The following is a 22473-nucleotide window of genomic DNA, read 5'->3' as shown; positions in this document are numbered from 1 at the left end:
TTCCAAAATCAACGGAGAGATCAAGGTAGAGGCGGGAGAAGCTCTGAGGGGTTGACATTGAATATTGGATTTTCTAATCTCTCGAGACATCGAGTCCGCTCACTGTGGTGAAGGAGGGGGCACCCTCGGACTCACCCCTTCGACGTGTAAGTTTTACTTCTGTTCATTGATGTCCCTGGAGCACAGTGGTGCTTGGCGAATGGGCCCGCCATTCATAATAAAAGACGGACAGACTATGGATGCAGTTCGCTCCTAACATCTCGGGGCCACGGTGCCGATGCACTATGGATAGCTTCGGCCCTGACTGGGCAGGCCTAGACCTTCGGGGGTTTAAGTGGGATGAAAAAACTGGGTGGTCTCTCAAAGGGGCGTGGTCGATATAATTAAGGGCGTGGTTTAAAACATTGCAGCTAAAAATCTGTGTTTAGCATAGTGTGCCGCCCGACTGGTATATTATTGCCTCTTCTGTCATTGTATCCAGATATTTAATACAACATGTAACATTGCACTTACAAGAAGCCAGGACTATTGGCTTTGCCAATGGTTGTCAGTTGCATAAGACAATAGCAACAACGATCGCTTCGTTGTATAGAATATTCAAAATGCTTCAGTTCTGAAATGATGAGATTGTGCAAGAACTAGAACAAGCCTCTGAAGTTACAACAAAGGCAGTGAAGGGTGGCACTGCTGCAGAGTTACGATTTTGTTTCACCCTGATGGAGAAGGCAACAGGGAGAGCCCGATAGGGACCCGTCTTGGCACCTGCTTTTTAGAGCTGCCGGTGCTCAGCACCTGTAGGACCCGGCCCACTTAAAGCCCTGTGGATATTGTTGTATTAGAGCGAATAACAGGACGTCACGTAGGAGCTCAGTGCTTAGAAAAAGAGATTTAAGGCGCCCAGTGTGATTTCCCTGATCCAGTGTATACCATGCTTGCTAAAGTGAAGTGACAATGAAGCTCGTGTAGGGACACCTGGACATGCGCCTAAAGTGATTCTTAATGAAGTATAAACTATCAAACATACAGCTGTGACGCGTCCTTAAATTCGGTGTCACAAAGTCATCTAGCCTTACATTATTGGCCAACACCTTTTTACACTTACGGTTCTTAAAACCATACTTGTACAAAGCAAAAGTAAGTCTACAAATCATTCAGTGAACAATGCCCTGAGCTAATTGACAGCACTTGCAGTAGGCGTAAGCTATGACGTGGCTGATTGACAGGTGTGGCATCATAAATGTAACTTTACATTGTGTACTACCAGCCCGGATAACTTATTTATTCTGTGATTATTTGATTTGAAACTCATTCATGGTGAAAGAAACCTAGCTGGTCTTTGATGCTTTAGACTAGGTGGTCCAATCTAGGTTCAGGATGGCCAGACACTTGCCAAATGTTAAGGAAATCCTCATAAGGCACATTCATCTAACGTAATATAAATGGAATTTACTTATCTAGTCAGGTGCGCAGCTTCAGGGGGTGGGGGCTGGGGTGTGACACCCCCCTAAATAAATGTATTTTTGGCTTGATAGTTGGATCTGGGGGCCCTGAGCCGGGTTTGCTATGTCTGTGTTGTTTTTTAATCGTTGTTCTCATTTCACAAAGAGCTTTTAACTTGTTCATTTTTTGTAGCGGAAACTTAAGTATATTTAGATAGTGACTGGTTTACCTAACAAATAGTCAGCTTGTGCCCATGGAAGTGCTCCTTGAATGGGCAGGTTTACTACTTTTTGGTATTCACAAAAATTGGCAGTGGTAGGCATGGAAAGTTGCACTAGCTTTAGGGTTCCAGGCATACTGATGGCAATCAAACACCAAAAAGGTAATGGTAAGGTAAAGGTAAGGAAAGGTAAAAGTTTATTATGCATAGTTAATTAAAACCAGTGCAAAACATGTTACAAAAAGATCATAAAATATCATAATTTAAAACCGTTAAGAATAAACATAAGATTGAAAAGTACAGCATGACTGTCCAAGCGCCTTTTTACATAGGATGTAACAGTGGTTTTCTTTGCGTCCGTCTGCTTATTAGCCTGTGTCTGTGGTTTTGATCCCCGGTTTTGGCAGTCTTGGAATTCTTAGCTCGGCCATTGCGAGAAATTTGACGTATCTGCAATTTAATTTAGTGTTTGATTGATTCAGGCAGGCTAGCACCGCTTGCCTTCTGGTGCTGATCCCTTTTTGCTTAAACTGATCTTTAAGGACCAATTGGCGTGTTTGTTGTAGTTCTTCACAGAGACAGGTGACATGGAGAATGTCACCCTTCTTTGAGTTGCAAAGCAGGCAGTCCTCGTTGCCCTCTGTCCTAAGCCATGGTGGAAGATACTCTGTGCTTGGCAGGAACTTCATTTTTGTGGCTTTTGGGTAACCCTGGTTGAAGTATGTTTGTGGTGTCAAAGATTTGTACGAGTTGAGGGTCATCCATGCGTGAGATCTTTTGGAAAAATGAGCCTTGTCCTCTAGTAAGGAAAGTGATTTGACATTTTTCCAGACTAGTTTTTTGAAAGTACTGTGCCCAAGTTGCATGTCCCAGAGCACAGAGGGTTTAGTCGCTTCCAACGCTGCCTGCAAGTAAGTTCTTGCCTGGGAGGCGTCCCTGCCTTGTATATCCTGCCATAGCAGAGAGTTTAATGTGTCTGTTGTGGCGGTTCTGAGTTTATGGCAGCAAATGATATATGCTCCGTGCCTGGCTAGATCTTGCTTTTGCAGGCCGAATTCCAATCTTGTTTGAGCCGGGGAAGTGTGGAGCGGAAGCGAGAACATTGTTCTGTAAGCTTTGACCTGTATGTTGTCCAAGTTTTTGGAGTCTCTTCCCCGCAAGGCCTCGCTGCCATAGGTAATTGAGGGAAGTAGCTTTGCCTGAATGACTTTCAGACAGGGGGTCAGGGTCGGTCCCATCAATTGGGTAGCTAGATTTTTCATTGTCACAGTGATCAGTGCTCCTCTCCTTCTTGTTTCCTGCTTCTGCTGCGCAAATGAGCCTTCTCTGTCAAAGATGACTCCCAGGTATCTATACTCACAAGCTGGCTCAATCTTTAAACCACCAAGAGACCAGTTCTTCTGTTGTTTTTTGTTGATATTGATTGACATTGTGCGAGTCTTGCTGAGGTTTATTTTTAGGGTGTTTTACATTGCGTTTTTGTACATTTCCGTCAGAAGACGTTGGAGACCGATATAGGTGTGGCTAAGTAGCACAACGTCATCTGTGTACAGAAGGTTGCTCAGATATTTCCCACCCATCCTCGGGGAGTGGGAGTTGCAGGCATCTAGTAGTCTCGGTAAATCCGCCATAAAGAGGTTGAACAATATTGGAGCAAGCACGCACCCTTGTTTAAGTCCTCTGGTGGTGCGAACTTTTGAGGACATTTGGGTGCCGCTTCCTAGTTTCACCTGTACCCAGGTGTCAGTGTGAAGAAGCTTCAACATGTTTAGAGTCGTCTGCGGTATGCCCCATTGTGCCAGTTTCCCCCATAGTCTGCCTCTCTCGATGTTATCAAATGCAGCACTGAAATCAATATAACTCAAATGCAGCGGGAGCTTTTTGGTTTTTACTGCGTCAATAATTAATGAGATGGCAAGGATATTTGTTGGTGTACCGGTCTTTTTCCGAAAGGCGGTCTGGTTCAGCGGTATGATCAGATTTGACTCAGCCCAAAGTGCAAACTCCTCAAGAATTGTGCCAGCGAAATATTTCGCCTCGTTGTCAAGGAGGGCTACTAAACGATAGTTATTTGGGTCCATCTTGTCTCCTTTTTTGTAAATAGGGACGATCTTCGACCCCCTCCAGGATTCTGGGATTCTGTTTAGTAGCCTGATTTCCGTGAATAGGGTTAGCATGATGTCCACCCACTCTGTGTTTTTTGCTTTAAAAAGGGCTGGTGGGATACCGTTTGATCCCGGGGCGCCTTCTTTCCTGCCTTTGGCTATCTGCTTTTTGATTGAGGCTATCTGCTGGTTTTTCGAGGTATCTTGGCAGTTGGAGATTGTGCCTTGAGAAGCCTGACCCAATGTCTCAAACATATATGTTTCACAATTTGACTCTGTGGTCTTATTGATACTTTTTTGCGCACCTGCGTACTCTATATGGTCATTGAAGTGACTGGAAAGGTATTTGATCCAAGTCTCTTCCATGATATGAGATACTAATTCTTTGTGCTGTGGTTGCAGAATTCCATTCACTGATTGCCAGAAGCGGGCGCTGTTGTTAGTTTTTATATCGTATAGTAGTTTTGCCCAGACCTCATTTTCAACGTCTTTTTTGGTATTCCATTTTGTTCGATTAAGCATAGCCCTTTGATGAAAATGTAATGGGGCGAATGCTTGCAAATAGCTTAACCAGTGTCAATCGCTCACGTTAGCATTCCCACCCATCGTTTTTCACCCACTGTGCCCCTCTAAACAGAGGCCCTCCTAATGCAAGGGTGTACTGACCAAGTTTATCACAGACACAGCTCATCTCAAATCTTGGTCATATCACCTCTCCAGCACTACTTTTTTAGTTGGAAAATGCAAGATTCACCCCTCCTCCACAAATCTGACAAAGCTATGCTCCTGCATCTAGTCAGAAATCACCAAAAAAGTCTGTCCCCCCTGGACTTACATTGGACGTCCCTCTTCTAGATGCAGAGGTGAGCGGCAGGCAACACATTTTGTGCAGTTTCTTCCTAGAAAAGGGTTATACATGAGAAATCTGGTCACCTGCAGGTACAAATTAATCTGGGCTCCGATATTCATATTTCACCTTTCCCGTGGTAACTGACATACAGTAACCTATCTGATGCATGAATGCATCTGTGCTTTCAGGGAGTGTCATTAGGACAGTCCCTCTGCTGTACCTGTAGACTTCTGTTTAGCTTTGTCTGACTGAGAGTGGAATGTGCATTAACCTTTTTCTAAAACATTATATCGAGTAGTTATATAACTGTTAAAGATAACTCTTTATAGTCTGAGGAAATCCATGCATTATTTTCCACCTTCAGTTAGATTTTACATGATATTTAACCCTTTCAGACAGATATAAGATATGTAAATCTATTTTAATTAAGGTTTTTCGGCATTATTTTGGATTTTACTTTTCTTAGGATTTTACCTGTTGTGGTGTCACTTCTTTTGATATCATTGGGTTTAAAGGTCATTTAAAGAAACTGCAAGGCTGCCATGTACTCCCACCCTCGATTGGGAGCAGGGAGATTTCAGAGGAAAGGCTTTGAATGCCCTATTCCTGAGTGGACTACCCTATTATTTCATAGGTCGACGCCTGGCATAAAATGGCTAGGTGGCTATTCGAGCAAGCGCAAATGTATGTTCTAGGCTCATGGTTAAATGTCTGCCATATTTATTTGTTTGTTTTTTACATCTTAAACTGCTAACCTGTTAATCTGCTGCCACTCAACATAAAAGTGTTATTATAAGTACCATAAAGAAATTAGCAGAAATAAATGTCAGAAGTTCTCTGTAAGGGTGGCTGATGACTACATGATTTGTGTGTCTCCCTTGACTCCCACAGGAGATGAGTTAACATGGAGCACACGTCCTGCACGGAGGACAGGATCCACCATGCCCTGGAGAGATGCCTGCACGGGCTGAGCAGGCGTGAACCTTCCTCGGCTACCTGGACTGGTAGGTGCTCACTCACTGCCATTCACCGCTCCACACCTGTACAAGCCGTTGTCATCTACCAAACATCAGCATCATTTGTGCATCTCCCAGCTCCAGCATCAGGCTATTGGGCTTTACAAAATTGACATGATAGGTGTCAAAACCCAATCCAACATCATCAAACGGAGGAAGACTAAAGAATGCTTATTGCTGGTGATTGGTCAGGGTAAAGAGAACTCTTCTCCTCACTCATAGGCCCCTTTAGTGTAACACTGGTCTTGGCATCTGCCAGCAGGAAGTTTTGTATGGCCCCAGAATAAACTAAACTGTGTGATTTGGGGTGGCCAGACGGTGGGTCAGTGCAAGGCTACACATTTAGATCATGTTCTAGCCATCTATGTTGCCAATACGTATGTTAGACAGAATATTGGAAACAAAAACATAGTGGGACAGAAGATTATGTCAAGAATATCGAGAACATAAATATCATGAAGGTAAGCTTGTAGGTAAGCCAAGTTTTACTAAATGCAACTGCACATGTATGTACCTTGCAATATATATATATCTTCAATGTACGTATCTTCAATGTACGTAGAGGTGAAGAGTAAATCCGTACTTAATTTTTTATGCTTACCTTCACAATATTTTGGTCCTCTATAGTTTTGACACGATATTCTGCCCACACAATACTTTTGTTTCTGATATTCTGTCAGAGATCCAGGTACAACACATGAAAATCACACTCAGGTGAGTGCCTCATTTACATTCTGGTCTTTGTAGATTATAAAACATATTCTCTCGCACATCTCTATATTCAAAAGGCAGAGCTACAAAAATGGAATTCACTAACCTGTGTCATGATATGCCTCCACCTATAAAAGCAGAAATGTAATTTCATGTGAAAGGCAAATCAAATACATCCTGAGTTATACGTTGGTCAAACACTTGCAACGACTACTGCAACTTAACACTTCTCCCTTAGAAATCACTACTGAAAATTGCAAGATGACTGCCATTTACTCCCAGAGATCCTAATACCAGTCTTAACCTTATTTAGTACGGATGCCAAGAAAAGTAATGCACTTTCATGTGTAGCAAACTGTGAAAGGCAAGTTGGCCGTCAGCAGAACTTTGGCTGGTGATCAGATGGGTGGTCGAGTAATTCTGCAGTTATAGGGAATGCGTTACGTTAGGGGAGTGCAACATAGGTACAGAGGGGGTCAGAGCCGCATCATTTTTTCAGGATCACTACAAACTTCAATTTTGTTCAAATGTCTGTTTAATAATTATTGTATGTTTACATCATTTAATTCTGGCCTTAATCCAACCCTTCTGGAACTAGGAATGACACCTTTCCTTTTTTCACTGAAGTGGGAAGCCCTTGATATGCCTGGTGGTTGTTTAAGGTCCAAGTGGGGCATTAGCCGGGTCTGTGATTTGGATGACCCGATTAGGGGCCATTTTCCATCCTGCATATTTAGGAGTCACCACCTCAAGGCAGGTATTTGCCTGTGGCCCTTTGATTTGCTCAGAGTTCTCGCCAGCCAGCCCATTCACTCTTATGTCCTTCAGTGCTCTGGAGCACCAGTTGGTCCTGCTTTCTAACACGTGTCTCTGTTTTTGGCAGCTGGCCTGTGCCTGAACTGGTGGAGCTTGGAAGAGCTGGTGAGCCGAGATGCAGCAAACTACCTCATCCTCATAGAGAAGATCCTGCAGCGAACACAACAGGTGAGATCGTGCCGCGTGGATGCTCCCTGCGCTGCACAGGTCCTAACCTTTGCGCCACTCAGAGTCATCATATGAACATACACAGAAACAGAGGTGACATTCCCAACAGGCTAATGCACCCGAAAGGTGGCGGTCTGGTGGGGGAGCTCACAATTATTTATACAGAGATACAAGCATTGGTTTCAATGATCCTTTGATTCACAAGGTGATAGGTTGGGCCAAAATGGTAGGAGCAAATACTGGGGATTCGATCTTGTGACTCTTTGCTCCAACCTTTGTCTATGTTCTCCTCGCTCATTGCTCTGATCCTGGGAGTAATATATGTATAGTATGTATTTCTTGCTCCTAAATGGTTGTATATTCTCACTTTCATTTCCGTTGCGCCCCAGTTCTGAAAGTCCTTGTACCATGGACATCATTCAACCCAAATGCCAAGGAGCCAATATTAGCGGAAGTGAGATCACGCACCCTTTGACACTTGATGACATCACAGGGCTGACCCTCTGGCCAACATTTACCTCTTCAGCAACCTCTAATTAGCTTCTAATGGGTTGAGTAAACGAAGGGAGCGGAACGTACATGTATGTAGCAGTGCCGCGTTTCCTGGTTTCTGCACAAACTCTGAGCTCGTGGCTACAGCAGGAAAAGCCAGGTTTAGTAGATACTACACCTTGCTACCCCTAATCGACGTTCAATCATTGCACCAGGCCCCTGAAGAGTAGGAGCAGAGCCTCCCTCTGTGGACTGGGACTGCCCTGGCCTTTCAGAGACAGTCTCTGGCAGCATAGCTTCCTATATCGTTATATTCTGACCTACCTCATATATCACACAGTTCTAAGACCGGGGGAGAGGGTGTGGCTTAACGGCAAGCGCAGCCGACTTTGAAGCTGCAGAACCAGGTTCGAGTGTGGCGGGAGGCTCACACATCCTGTGATTCTGGGCAAATTACTTAATCTCCCTGTGCCTAAAAATGAATGTGTCCTCCTGCAATGCTACTGGTGCATCTAGAAAGCGCTCCGATACCTTCGGGTCACGTTCGCGCTATATAAAACTGCAACAACAACAACAAAAGCGCATGGTTCTGTGAAGTGTTGGGAGTCGGGCCCAGGGCCACTGGGTTTCCGAGTTAAAGCAAAGCCCCAGTTGCATGCCGCCACCGAGACGCAGTTTGCCGTGGAGCGGTGGCGTACTGGTCCTGTGTATGTGGGAACAGAAGGAAGGTGGCAGGTGGAGCTGGCAGTGCATTCGGGGAGGGAGCAGACCGGTGCTATTCACAGAGAGATGGCTTCCTGCTTCCTGCCCTGGTGGGACCGGGACGTGCACACAGAGACAATAGCGGCCTCCCACGTGTATAACTTCCAGCAGTACGCGTTTAAGGGGTCTCTATTCTGCATTGTGTTCTGTCTATTGTCCTATGAGGTTGAAAACAAGGTCGGGCTAGGGTTGGGGGGAGGTGAGTACCGAATCTGGAAATGCTGGGCAGAGGGAGCCTGCGACTTTACTGTATACTAAAAATGCATGAAAGCGCACCTGTAAGACACTGTTCCAGCTTTCATGCATTTCTAGTATATATTTCTATATTAATGGCCCGATTTAGAATATGGCACAGCCGTTACAGCGTGACAGATACCGCGCCCGCCTTATTACAAATGCATTATTATCCTATGGCCTTTGTGATGAGGTGGGCAGGATGTCCACCAGGTTAATAAGGATTAACCCGTCTGCCAAACTAAAAGAGGCCCTACAGGTTAAACAAATGCATGCATTCATTTCCAGAAAGGATGGGGCTTGTTAAAGGTTAACGGGACCGGGGATGCGTCAAACATTAAATTGACTGACTTCTTTGCTAACCTGCCAGGCTGCCAAGGACACATATCCTGATTTTCACCTGCCATGTATGACGCCCTTTTTGCCAGCTCTGGCCAACGATCCTTCTGTTTGGGTGTTTTTCAGGTTCAAGCGAGCAGTGAGTACCACCTGGTGATCCCGCTGGCCCTGATGTTCTACTCGGCTGTCCTGTGTGTGAGTACTCACGCTGTCTAGCACTATCTCAGCTGGCCTTGGAAGAGGATGAACTAAGAGAGAGCGAAAGAGGGGGCAGTAAAGCGTCATCTTGTTCTTTCCTCTGTGTACTAATACCGAGCTGCCTCTTTCGAGCTCTGTCCTTCTTCCCTGATGGCAGGGGGTGGTTCTTCCTGCTGCGACATAACCCAACATTCACTGTAGGGATCTCATATTCCTCCCATGTCTGGGTGAGTGTCTTCCACCTGGATTTGAAGAAGGAGACTATTGATCCACTTTCTGTCGTAGGCGCTTTCATTATGTGAAGCTTTGGGTCCCACTGCCCTCCCCCCCCCCCAGCAATGGACATAATTAAGAGAGGCCTGCTGCCCTCCCTTTCCTCATCATTATTTTATTTTATAAGACGACGTATGGACTCCCTACATACAACCAGGTCTTTGATATTTGTGGCAGTACTCATCATCTCCCCGAAGTGGGAGTTCTCCACATCGTGAGATACCACGTCTGACTCTTAATCCTGGGGCTTCCCTTCACAGTGACATGTCGTGATTTCTTTCTCTGAGGCATTCTCTTCATTATGAAATGTCCCGAGTGCCACTGCTGGCTCCCTGGGCTACTCTTCCATATAAGGTGCCACATGCCCATCTCATGCTGCATGGAATGAATCCCTGCTGGCATGCCAGTATTATTTCTATTTCCCCCACCTGAGCATTACACTGGGGAATACTGTTTTTCATCTGTAGCTCCTCCACTGACCCCCCACCCTTCTCTCTAATCTTGTTCCACTACGGACCCTCTTTTGCTTCAGAACAAATGTGAAACATTGTGTACGGTTCATTCAGAGGTACCATGATTTACTTCCTCCCATTGTCCCATCCCTCCATCTGATCTGTTTGAATCAGATCAGATTCAAACCTCAGATCTGAATTCCCTGGGTCTAAATCCTAACATTGCTCCTGTGGTGCTTTCTATTCAACAGAATCCCAGTGTTCATAGACCCCTGTGCCCATCAGAGCGGTTTGTTGGTGCTACAGTGGATATCTACGTCATGGTTAGATAATAATGAACCTGAATTTGTCGGTGATATTGCTTTCTTCTTCTCTAGACACCGTACTTTTCGCCGGCACCGCACCTCCTGCAGCAGGCCTCAGAAACTTACCACAGCTTCCTCACCTGGCCTCTGCCCTACTGCACCATCTACAGGGAGCTGCTGTCCTTCATCACAGATGAGCTCAAGGCGCCAGGTACGTGCCGGGGTCTGTGCCTGGAACCTCTGGACCTCAGCCCTCAGGTGCCCATTGGAAGGCGGCTCTCTCTGTTCTGATGTGAGAATGGGCATTGAGCGGGATGCCAGAGAGATTTAATGTGTTGGTGTTCAAGTGACTGTTGGAGCGAGCTTTATGTAAGGTGACTGTGACATGAAGGGGGGGGGGGGGGGGTAGTGCAAATATTCCAACAGGTAGCACAAACAGGTTACGCCTGTCGAAATTCTTGCACCAATAGTCATTTCAGGATCAACACATCGTAGTGTACAGTTATTGTTTTTCCAATCAAAACCATTTCGATTTGGTGCTTATTAGTAGTAAGCTATGATTGGAAAAACAATAACAGTACCACCAAATCGAAATGGTTTTGATTTGACAAACAATGACAGCACACTATGATGTGTTGATCCTGAAATGACTATTGGTTTGGTGCTTTGTGTTTTTATTGTTAATTTTATTCTCTGTTATGAGTATTATTTCATATATGTGAATCACTGATTTATTAGATAACGATTGATTTGTTGTTTTATTGTTTTATTCAAAGTTTTTATACATGAAAAAGGATTAATTGAATAAAACATTTATATATTAGCTTTAGGATTCTGTGACACTCGGTGATATTGGTTTGTGTGTTTATGGATGTGATATGAATCAATGATGGTATGCTTCTAAATAACCCAAAGGGAAATGGTTTCTGACTTATTAATGGAACACATTATGCTTTCGGGAAGTTGCAGTCCAGATTCTCCGCGATTGAACCAATCAGACTGAAGTTCCACACTGTAGAGGTTTGTAGATGAGAACTCTGCACTGGACTGTGGTGCCCCATGTGCATTAAGTCCTTCCGGCCTCATTCCTGGAGGCCAGTTAACGGAAAGGCTAGCAGGGCCCTGACGGATTTATTCACATGTGAGCTACAGGTGACTGAACCTGCTGCTGCCCTGCCATAGCAAACGCTGCCTTGCTACGTTGAAGCGAGAGCAGGAAACCTGCTCTCGCTTCAACGAAGCATAGCAGGATTGCTTTTGAGCAAGGGGAGCTGCATGTCAGCAACTCCCCTTGCTCAAAAGCAATGCCAGCTCCAGCACGAGGCAGGGAGCCAGCTGGGACCGCGGGGGCATTGAGGGCCCCCACGGTCCCCAACGCTAAGGTCCGGCCCCGGGCGATGGGGTCTCTGGGGCCAGAAGTGGCTTGGGAGGGGGAACACTCGGCCTCCCTCCCATTTAATTTAAAAAAAGAGGCTATGCTCCGGGGGATGGGGTCCCCGGGGCTGAAATTGGCCTAGGGAAGGGGGCCAAGTGGCCCCCCTTCCCTATAAATAAATAAAAGAAAAGGAGGCCATGCCCTGGGAATGGGGTCACCGGGACCGAAATTGGCCTCGGGAGGAACGTGGCGCGGCCCCCTTCCTGTTTAAAAAATATATATCTATTTTAAAAAGGGGTCCGCCCCTGGGGTATGGGGTCCCCAGGGTTCCAAAAATACTAAAAGGAGGGGGCTACACAGCCCCTCTTCTAAAAAAATATATTTGAAAAAATCCAGCATCTCGCCCGAGGCCACACACCCCTCCCTGCACCACTCTGCAAATGCACCCCTGGGGAATTAAGTCCTGTTGAATACCGAGTGTCACTGTGGGCCAACTAGCCCACCAGGTACCAACAGTAAGTGACACAGAGCTGGATTGCAAAGAGGTGGTCCGAGGCCACGCCCCTTTTTACACCACTCTGCAAACGCCACTCTTGATGCACTGCTGTTGGGGTGATGAGGTCCTCTTGTGTCCTGACGACCTCAGGACACAAGTGGACTTCATCCCCCGAGCAGCAGTGCACCAGGAGGTGCCTTTGCAGAGTGGTGTAAAAAGGGGGCGTGGTCTTAGACCACTCTCAGCAATCCAGCTGTGTGGGGCTTACTGGAGATACCTGGTGGGCTAGTTGGTCCCCAGGGACCCTCATGAGGAAAGGGGACTTTATCCCCCAGCCAAGAATGTGCCATGAGGCGCATTTGCAGAGTGGTGGAGAAAGGGGGCATTTCTTCTGTCCACGTCTTAGCAACCCCACTGTGTGGGGCTTACTGGAGGTAAGAAGTAGGCTCGTTGGCCCCTAAGGACCCCCAGCAGTAAAGGGGACTTCAATCCCCATCCAAGAGCGCACCAGGGAGCGTTTGCAGAGTGGTGGGCAAAGGGGGCATGGCCTGTTATGCGAACTTAGCAATCCTGCTGTGTGGTACATACTGGAGGTTATAGGAGGGGTAGTTGGCCCCCAAGGATGTCCTATGGGGCCAACTACCCCTCGTGTTACCTCCAGTAAGTCCCACACAGTAGGATTGTTAAGATGTCTTCGGAGGCCACGCACCCTTACTCCACCACTCTGCAAACGTGCCTCATGGCAGACTATGGGATGGGAGATGAAGTCCACTTTACTCCTGAGGGACTTTGTGGACCAAGAGCCCTCCTGGTACCTCCTGTAAGTCCTACGCAGCGGAATTCCTAAGCGCTGGCTGGAGGCCCAGCACCCTTTCTCTACCACTCTGCAAATGTGACTACTACTTAAAGAAGCATCTTTCTGTACCTCTGACTTAGAGGCAGTTTTAATCCCCCTACCCTATTATGTACTAGAGTTTTACAGAGGATGTCATGCCAATCACAGGGGTACCCCAACGCATAGTGTTCGGTATGTGTATGTAGTTATTTTCACTGTAATCTAAGTGTCTTTTAGCATAACACTGGCTCTAGGCCTGGTTAGTCAGAGTCAGTTACCACCAGTACCAGTCAGCATAAAGTTGAGGGCACAGGATGATTTGCAACCAGACCTCTTTCTGCACCTCTGTTGGTTCTTTATGCACATCTATTGCTTCTTTCTGCAGTTTGCTTCATCTTTCTGGACTTCTGTTGCCCCTTTCTGCATATCTCTTGCTTCTTTCTGCAACTTTTCTTCCTCTTTCTGCACATGTCCTACCTCTGTAGGCATGGATAGAAATTAGCATTTAAAAAACCTTTGAATTTCACTGTAAAAAACATAGGTTTCAGGGACGTTGTAGTTAGAAATTAGCATTTTAAAAAAACCTTAGAAATTCACTGAAAAAACACAGGTTTCAGGGACGTTAGAGTTAGTTGGATATTTCACTCATACAAAACCAGAGAAATGTGTCAGTTATATTTAGTTCAGCTAACTATAACTCGCTCTCCCGCAATGCACTGCTGATGACATCACATATTACATCATTCATGACATGGCCAGTGACATCACTGATGACATCTCAAATGACGCTAGCACTTTATAATGATACCGCATTGAGGATTAGTCTAATGACAATGTCGGGAGGGTATTAAGGTAAAGAACTATTGTACCATGCTTATTTAAGACCTGAACTGCAAATATGTAAATAATAATTATTTATATTTTTTGTATAAGGAATTGTTTGGCAGTGTTTTATTACCGGTGTATATAACGTACTCACATAGAAGCACAAGGCTGAGAATTCTAGTGACGTTGTATTATGATCTATTTACAGTCTGTGGTTTATATTTGTTAACTTTGTCTGTGAGTTTCTAACACAATATTTATTGGTCAAATGTCTGTGGCGGGTCATGTGATCAAGACCACATCCCAGCAGTCAAATGCGTCATGGCAGGCATTAGCCTGATGAACACTGAGGTTTATGCAATCAATTAAAGCTCTTTGAACAAACAACCTTTGAGTCTCTGCGTGTTGTGGTCCATACCTGGATGGTCCCATTGAGAAAGGAGGTGGGCCAGCACTGTGTAGCCTTTATTTAAATTGATCTGGAAATGGCTATCTCCGGATTTACGGACCCTCTCTCCAAAAAGTGGCAACGTTACGTTCAGCCAACCCTGCGCAAGTGAAGGACTTCACCCAGAAGGAGTAACAGTTGACTTCGCCTCCTGTTATTTCGGCAGGATAGAGTCGTATTTCATCTATTTCTGCGAAGGATCAGCCGCGCCCGAGTGGTAGGAGGACTCAAGTGACGGGGCGATTCTAGCTGGTAAGAGGACCCGACGCCGAGTTTCTCTTCATTAACGAGTAGAGAGATTGGACCCATGTAATATTGGTGCTGTTAATAGAGAGCTAAACAACAAAAAACTTGCCTGTACGGATCCTTATTCTAAGAGAAAATCATCAAGGGAACAGCAACCAAATTACTGTCAACCGCTACGAAATTTATTCAAAAATATATTTTTCTTTTTCAAAATTCATTTTGTTTTTCACATGTATCATATAATTCGACAATTTTAAAAATTATACCACAAGACCAAAGAAACAACAATTGACCAGACCAAAACACTGAATGACTTTGGGTCAATACTCCAATGATAAACTACATCAAAGACGACTCACTCACATACAAGACGAAAAACACAAAACATATAACCAAATGATCTTTTCTGTTCTAGGTAATTTAACTAAGGTTCGTCAGTCAAGGAAAAACCAAGAAAACAGTGTGTAATCTTAGACAAAAGAATTTCTGCATTGTGCCAGTTTATGGACATTATTTCACAAATCATTTAACCAGACAGAAAACGTCTTCACATTAATCACACTTGTTTAACAAAAAACAACAAAAAGGTCGACGCGTTTTGAACCCCGTAAGTTGTTTGCTGGGGGTTCTCTTCAGGACCAATCACTAATTGGCGAAATCAGCCCATTTCGCACTTAGACTCGAATCAATTGCTGGCTTATCAGACTTTTCAATGCGAGTAGAGCCTGTGGGACTTCATAATGACTTAGGAAGGCATGATGTGACTTTCAGTTAATTTCCTCAGGGTGTGAGGTCTGGTCGGCCTCATGGCAGGACCAATTCCCTTTTACTTGGAACTGGCTTTCTCAAATCTATTCCGCGCGTCCGGGCTTGATCGCAGTTTTTCTCTTAGAATAAGGATCAGTACAGGCAAGTTTTCTGTTGTTTTGCTTAGAGGCTCAGGCTTGCTGATTAGAGCCATACCCTGTGTTGTTAGACAGTTAATAGAGAGCCAGCACCAGTTGCTCTACGAACTATTGGAAAAAACCTTTACTATGTCTTCCAATGATGCACTGCATGACCGAGAAGCGTTGTTTCTGAATTTGCCGGAAATCAATAGTGAACAAGCGTGCAGTACTAATAACAACGATGTTAAAACTTTATTAAGGATATTAGAAAGATTGCTTAAAACAGAACTCACCAAATGGTGGGAAAAGAAGTCGCTCGAGAAATATCGAGACGCCAACAGTGCACTGAGAGGACTCAGAGTATTAATTGCGCCTACATTTGAGAATCCTATCCCTGCTATGCTTAAGGAGTGGGCGGAGAATAATTTACAAGCATCCATGAACATGGTCGCAATTCTTATTAAATATGCGGAAATCGATCCGGACAGCATACTTAAAGAAATTGATAGGGTCAATGGCCTACTAGATGGGATGGAACAAAAGGAAGTGGTATCAAAAGGCCCTACTGACATCAACCTAAGAATAAAAAACATAAGGACGTAATGAAAGCACGCAGAATATTCAAGTTTGCCCGCAACAAGAATGATTATGCAACAGGAAGGGTATTTAGTTTTTCTAGGAAATTCGACACCTATAAGAGACAGGCACTGACTAACAAAATACCCAACATCCTGCCACCATCATCATCACGGGACAATGTCACAGCTAATGAAGAGTCCAATGTTAGCTCACTTACCACTAACAGTGATTCCGATGACAGTAGACAAACAACATCAGGCCTACAAGAATTGGATGACAATGAAGTTAACACCTGCTGAGGAACTGAATTTTTGGCGCTGGGACCGGTAGCAGACCTTGTGCCCCCAGAATCCACAAACAGCAGGGTGAAGGAGGTACAAATGCAGGAATGAGAGGTGGAGGAAACACAAGCAACAATATCAAAAGTGGAGGCGCTACAGAAATAAGATGATAACACCGTAATCAATTTGACAGAGACTGTGCTTACAACAGCGGAATTGCAACTTCTATCTTTAGGCCTGACATATTATTCGGAGAGTAACTTTGCATATAACCAATCTAGAATAGATGACTTTAAATTCATCCTCAAATCAAAGCTAATAAAGTTCTACCAACTCAATAATACTATAACAAATTCCGGTGACAACAGCATACCGCTTGAGGATGATAGCAACTTACAGGTTAAAGACATCACTACTCTCAGATTATTACATTCTATGGCTAATGAAGAAAAAGATTCCGCAAATCCCACACAACAAGACCTGTTGTGTCTTGTTGTGTCAAAATAACATTTGTAAACATGCTAGCAGTCCTTTCCGTCTCCCATCAACTTTCTTTCCACTAATGCCCAAGGATGCCATTGATGTCTTCAGTGACAGAGTGGTGGAAGAACTCAAACAACTAAACCGTACCATTCATTCAAACACGCATCGAAGAAATTACACACAAGCTCAATATTTTTCTTTCATGAAGAAGTTAGGTGATGACCATGAAATTGTTGTCAACAAAGCAGATACGGGTGGGAACATTGTTTTGTGGCCAAAAAAACAGTACTTAGAGGAGGCCAACAGACACTTGTCAGACCTGACGTGCTATTGGAAAGCCTCAATACAAGATCTGCGGATAGTAAAGGACAAAGTGTTTCAACATCTATCCCAATGGAGGAGGTAAGGGTTGGTAACTAAAAATGAATTCAACTTTTTTCAAAATCGAACATCCTTTACTCCTGTACTTTACTTTATACACAAAGTACACAAAAATGTTTCACCCATTCCTGGTAGACCTATCATCTCAGCGAGAAAAAGTATCATGGAATACATATCTAAATATATGGACTATTTTCTGCAAGATCATGTAACCAGGATATCCTCCTTCATTAAGGACACGGCAGACTGTTTGAGGAAAATCAGCAAAATTGAATGGCATCATGATAATCTGTTGATAGTTATGGATATTACTTCACTCTATATGAGTATACATAACACTGACGGACTGGTTGCAGTGAAATATTATCTTGAAGAAAGATCAATTGATTTACATGAACACAATTATAATATTTTAAAGATGATCGAATTGTGCTTGAACAATAAAATGTTCTTATTCAACAGGGAGGTGTACCAGCAGTTGAGAGGGGTGGCGATGGGGTCATGCTTCTCCCCCAGCTATGCATGTTTACATGTGGGCTGGTGGGAGGAGCATGTCCTCAGAGCACTGCATAAGAATGTTTGGGATTCGAATGTGAGACATTACTGGCGGTATATAGACGATGTTTGCATAATATGGGAAGGCACCAAAGGATCAGCACAAGCATTTGTAACATTGATTAATGACAACAGGCTTAATTTAAGATTCACAGCAGAAATCAGTGATAAATGTGTGGAGTTTATAGATGTTCAGGTTTATATCAGTGAAGGTGATATTAAGGCTAAACTTCATCGTAAGAGCACCGCGGGGAATTCGATCCTCCACGCGAGTAGCTCTCATCCTCGCCACTTGATAGACAGTAACCCCATGGCGAAATTCTACGAATTGTCCGGGTATGTAGTTCAGATGAGGACCAGGCACAGTGCCAACAGGAGGCATTTGATTGTTTCCTTGTTCGAGGATGTAAATGTTCTGATCTACACAAAGCCCTCATTAAAGCCAATTCACATTCTAGAGAGGTATGTTTGTTACCCACAACCGGTATTAGTTTAGATCAGACAACCCAGGTAGATCTCAATGATAACAAGACGCAGTCTATCAAATTGGTCACCACATTTTGTAAACAAGGGAAAAAAATACCCAACATCATTTATTTATTCTCAGTGGCCTATAGTCTCGAACTGATATAACTCTCAAACCTTAATCTGCCGGCATTGCCTTCCATCACTTTCAGAAGAGCACCCTCTATGAGGGATGCTCTAGTGAAAAGTAGCTCTTGCCGTGTTTACAAAGTTGGCACCAACATAACTGAATATAAGACTGCTTTCAGTCCAGTACCCATTGCAATCAAAGGCCATTATACGTGCCAAACAGAATATGCCGTGTATGTCTTAGAATGTACATGCGTGCTGAAATATGTAGGTAGTACCAAGCCCCCAGTATTTAAAAGAATCTTTCAACATCTGAGGGCGGTAGTTAATTCTGATCCTAATTACCCAATAGCACGGCATTTTAAGTTGGTGCACCAAAACAATTTGAATGATTTAAAATATTCAGTAATAGGGGCAGTCCCCGTATCAAAACGGGGAGGCAACAGAAAGAAAAGCATACACCAACTAGAATCACACTTTATTATGGCTTTAGATACCAAGATGCCCAACGGCCTGAATACGAGCGTGGACTTAAACAATTTCCTCTAGGGCCTGGCATCTAGTATTTTGGATAGGTTTTCCCTGTTAGCACTGGTCTGAGTCCCTTTCTGTCGACATCTTTATATTAGTTATGACTATTGTAGTTTCCTTTGCCATATGCAATAAGGTATTGCTCCCATTCCGTCCTAGATGCCCTTTGAAAAGTTAAAAGATTGTCTTAAGTCGCACTAGCTATTTGAATACTTAGCAGCATGGGCACTTGCCAACAATTGAGAATTATGTATATATTAGTACTTAATAGCTAATGTTCTATGTCCTATGTTTGCTCACGCACTTGAACTTTATAGGCACTTATTTCCAGGCCTCAAATTATGCTTCTGGGCAGCCTCACTAGCTATTAAATTTTAACATCATGTTGATTAGTTTTTAGAACACTCTTTTGCACATACAGCAGTATAGAAACAGCTAGCAAGTCATAGATTCTTGGTAATATATGTCTCATGTATACTCTAACGGTGATTGTATGGGACATGAAGATGTATGGATATATAAGATTAATAGAAGGAAAGTTTGCGTGCTAAGTATATGCAAGATGTGGAGCATTTAGGGAATAGTTTGAATGGCATATGAGACCAACACTTCGTGTTATAGAATGATTATAATTAGTCTTAGTCTGTAGATAAATAATCAAATAAATAAATATAACATAAATAGAAAATGTGTTGATTAATCATGTTTTAGTCCTTCTTGTTGCAACAAAGACTTTCCTTGGAGTGAGCGTCATTGTGGTTATGATATATTCAGATGGATTTAGCCTCCCATAATATAAATTGGAAAGTACCAAGGCATCTTCTCCATCCTAAAGTGATGCAATCCAAAAATGCATTTCTGCTTTCTAGTTTATTACTGTTCCCAATTCATAGACTTTCTCTTTGTCTTAGCATTAATTCCTGATTGCCACCTCTTAATGGTTTCCTTATGTTATTTGTGGTTGTTATCATTAGTGTCCTGAATTTTTCCTTCTTATAATACACCACTGTCATCTTATAGTTATTGTTGTTTATGCGAAATACAGTTCCAAACAACGGCGGACACAGTGACCGCACTTCCCTGTGATGTTCCCTTGTTGTGTATTGCTATAGTCAATCTGGTTGAGTGTGCACATAACTACTCCAGCACTTGCCATCGTTGAGTGCCAACTGCTGCGCAGACAAATGAAGAAGCCAAACTTTTGGAGTGGTGCACCGCTCGATATTGAGACGAGTGGTAGTCAATGAATCAATAAGTCTTACGGTATCAAGGTCTTGAATAATCCTTTATTTTCACAAAATTGCCAGCCAACGCGTTTTGTTCATGAAAATGAACTTCTTCTGGGCATGAGTCCATGTTCCCAGGTGAGGAAATGAAGGAGAAGGTAGTAGTCCGAGCTGCACAGGCCACCTTGATAAGGGCCGGTGTGCGCTGAGTCTGGGAGCAAAACAAAGTGATGAGCCGTCCGCTTCCGTGATAAGAGTGGTCATTTTCGTTTATATATGAGTAAAATGACTCTAATCTTTTGTCTATATTTACTATTTATCTGACTAATACATAAAATATGATCCTACCCTTTATGGGCAAAGTGCTGAAAATAAACTTCTTACCTCTTCTCTATGTGACCACTATCCTGTTTGCCCCACAACAGGTGTTTCATACCAGAGGCTGGTCAGAGCGGAGCAGGGTCTCACGACGAATAATCTGCCGAACCGTACAATGTGAGTAGTACTGCAGAATCTATGTGGCTAGTAGTTCCCAGTTAACGAGCCAGTATCATGTAAAAACTGTGAAAATACATGCTCTAAAAACCGATTTGTCACTTTTACTGCCAAAATATGTACTGTGCATAAATATTGTTTATGAATTGTTTGAAATATACTTTAGCACACTGTTAATGCACATACCCTCAAATATATTGAGTGAAATTTCAATAGTAAATTAACCTGCCCCTACAAAAGGAAAGAAGTAAATTTGGCTGCATTTAGGGGTTTTTGTGAAACAGTTTACAGCATGTTTAATATGGTTCTTCATAATGTCACCTTCTTTTACAGGCAAAGTACAATGGAAACAATTGTTAGGAAAATGTTGGAAATAAATATGATATCGGGTAACAAAACATATGAAAATCAAAAATTCAAGAAAACAAGATATTCTACAAGTGGTCAGTATACATGACTCTGGGGCTCATTACGATCGCGGTGAATCCACCACCGGCAGCCTGCTGGTGGCGGATTCACCACCAATTTGCTGCCATTACCTACCTGCCAATTTATGATGGCAGGCGGTTTTCTGTCGGACGGGAATTCCGTCCGACGGGGTTCCAACACAGGCAATTATTCGCCTGGCGGACCCGCAAAGCATACCCAGAATGGCGGCAGTGCCTAACAGGCACCGTCTCCCACATTAGGATGCTTCACCTCCGCAAGCCTGGAATGGCGGTTCACCTGCCATTCAAAGGCTGGCTGAGATTGACTTTGGGGGCCTGTTGCGGGCCCCCCTTCAGCAGGGGCACTTCCCTACTGTACTTGTGGGGCACCTACGGTGCCCCGACATTTCTCTACATGATGTGACAGGCATCGCATGGTGCCTGCCACGTAGTGCAGGGAAATGCAAACCCTGCATTTTTACCATTGCGGCGGATGCTGAAGCCTTCCGCACCCACCGCAATGGTAAACATGCCCAATGCGACTGCCACCGTGGCGGTCGCATTGTGATTCCATGGGCGGGAATACTGCCATATTGGCATGACGGACTCAGGTCCGTCCGCCATCGTAATGAGCCCCTATGTTTCTTGTCCTCGTTATTACAATTAAGGTGCTCCCCCCTCACTGAGACAAAAAGACTCCAAGAGTGCTACAAATTAAACCTTGAACCTCCTATCAGATGCCATAAAAAAGCTTTCAGTCCCAGGACCTCCTTGCAGACAAAGCCAAGATTAAAGGCCATTATGTCAAGGGAAGGTGGGTTGTAATGACTGGGATGAGAGGAAGAAGGAGTAGGAGTGATGAAGATTACCAGTAAGTAATCATGACATTACCTCTACGTCCCTCATCCTCGTCCCAGCCATTACTAATGAGGTATGCCAAAGTAAAAACATGGACTTCATCCAAACAAAAGCCCAGACACAAGATAATTCAATGCACACCAATGTTTTAATTGAATTTAAAAATAATCTGTGGCATAAAAGAATGCAGAACGTCCGCTCCCAAATATTTGTCAACATCGTGCAACCCCGGAGTCTATAATGATGACCAAAGTTGTGGCAGCCATGAAAATCTTAACCAAAGGAACATCATTGAGTTCTGCTCAAGACGCTGCTAAACGTCTCGTTGATCTACCCTGAATTCCAGGGGGTACAAGCAGGTCAGCAATAGGAGGCCAAAGCTATAATGAATCTTATCCAGTGACTAATAGGTAAAGATGAATCCTTTTTCCCTTGACCTTATCCACCAAAAGCTACAAAATATTTCAGAATGCTTAAACAAATAGGATCTATCCAAATAAGTCTTCAAAGACTGCACTCTATCAAGGGTATGCAGACTCTCTTCCTCATCTGAGGAAAGATTATTAAAA

The 22473-nt window shown here is 43.8% G+C and overlaps 1 protein-coding gene across 5 annotated transcripts in view; it reads left to right on the top strand.

Annotated features, from left to right (window-relative positions):
* The window catches only part of PIK3R5 (phosphoinositide-3-kinase regulatory subunit 5), a 274166-nt gene that overhangs the window by 116717 nt on the left and 134976 nt on the right, over positions 1–22473 (top strand). For 4 of the 5 annotated variants that reach the window (XM_078654674.1, XM_078654676.1, XM_078654675.1 and 1 more), the window contains exons 2-6: positions 5507–5619; positions 7226–7326; positions 9280–9348; positions 10454–10592; positions 20549–20618. In XM_078654674.1, the coding sequence (XP_078510800.1) occupies positions 5520–5619; positions 7226–7326; positions 9280–9348; positions 10454–10592; positions 20549–20618 (479 nt within the window). In that variant the 5' untranslated portion in view covers positions 5507–5519. Of the gene's footprint in view, positions 1–14; positions 147–5506; positions 5620–7225; positions 7327–9279; positions 9349–10453; positions 10593–20548; positions 20619–22473 lie in introns of those variants that run through there. The other variant, XM_078654677.1, reaches the window with a different exon arrangement.

The sequence above is a fragment of the Lissotriton helveticus genome, chromosome 7, assembly GCF_964261635.1.
Source record: "Lissotriton helveticus chromosome 7, aLisHel1.1, whole genome shotgun sequence".
Taxonomy (NCBI): Eukaryota; Metazoa; Chordata; class Amphibia; order Caudata; family Salamandridae; genus Lissotriton; species Lissotriton helveticus.
Note: the sequence above shows the minus strand (reverse complement) of the source record. Positions and strands in the feature narration are given on the sequence as shown.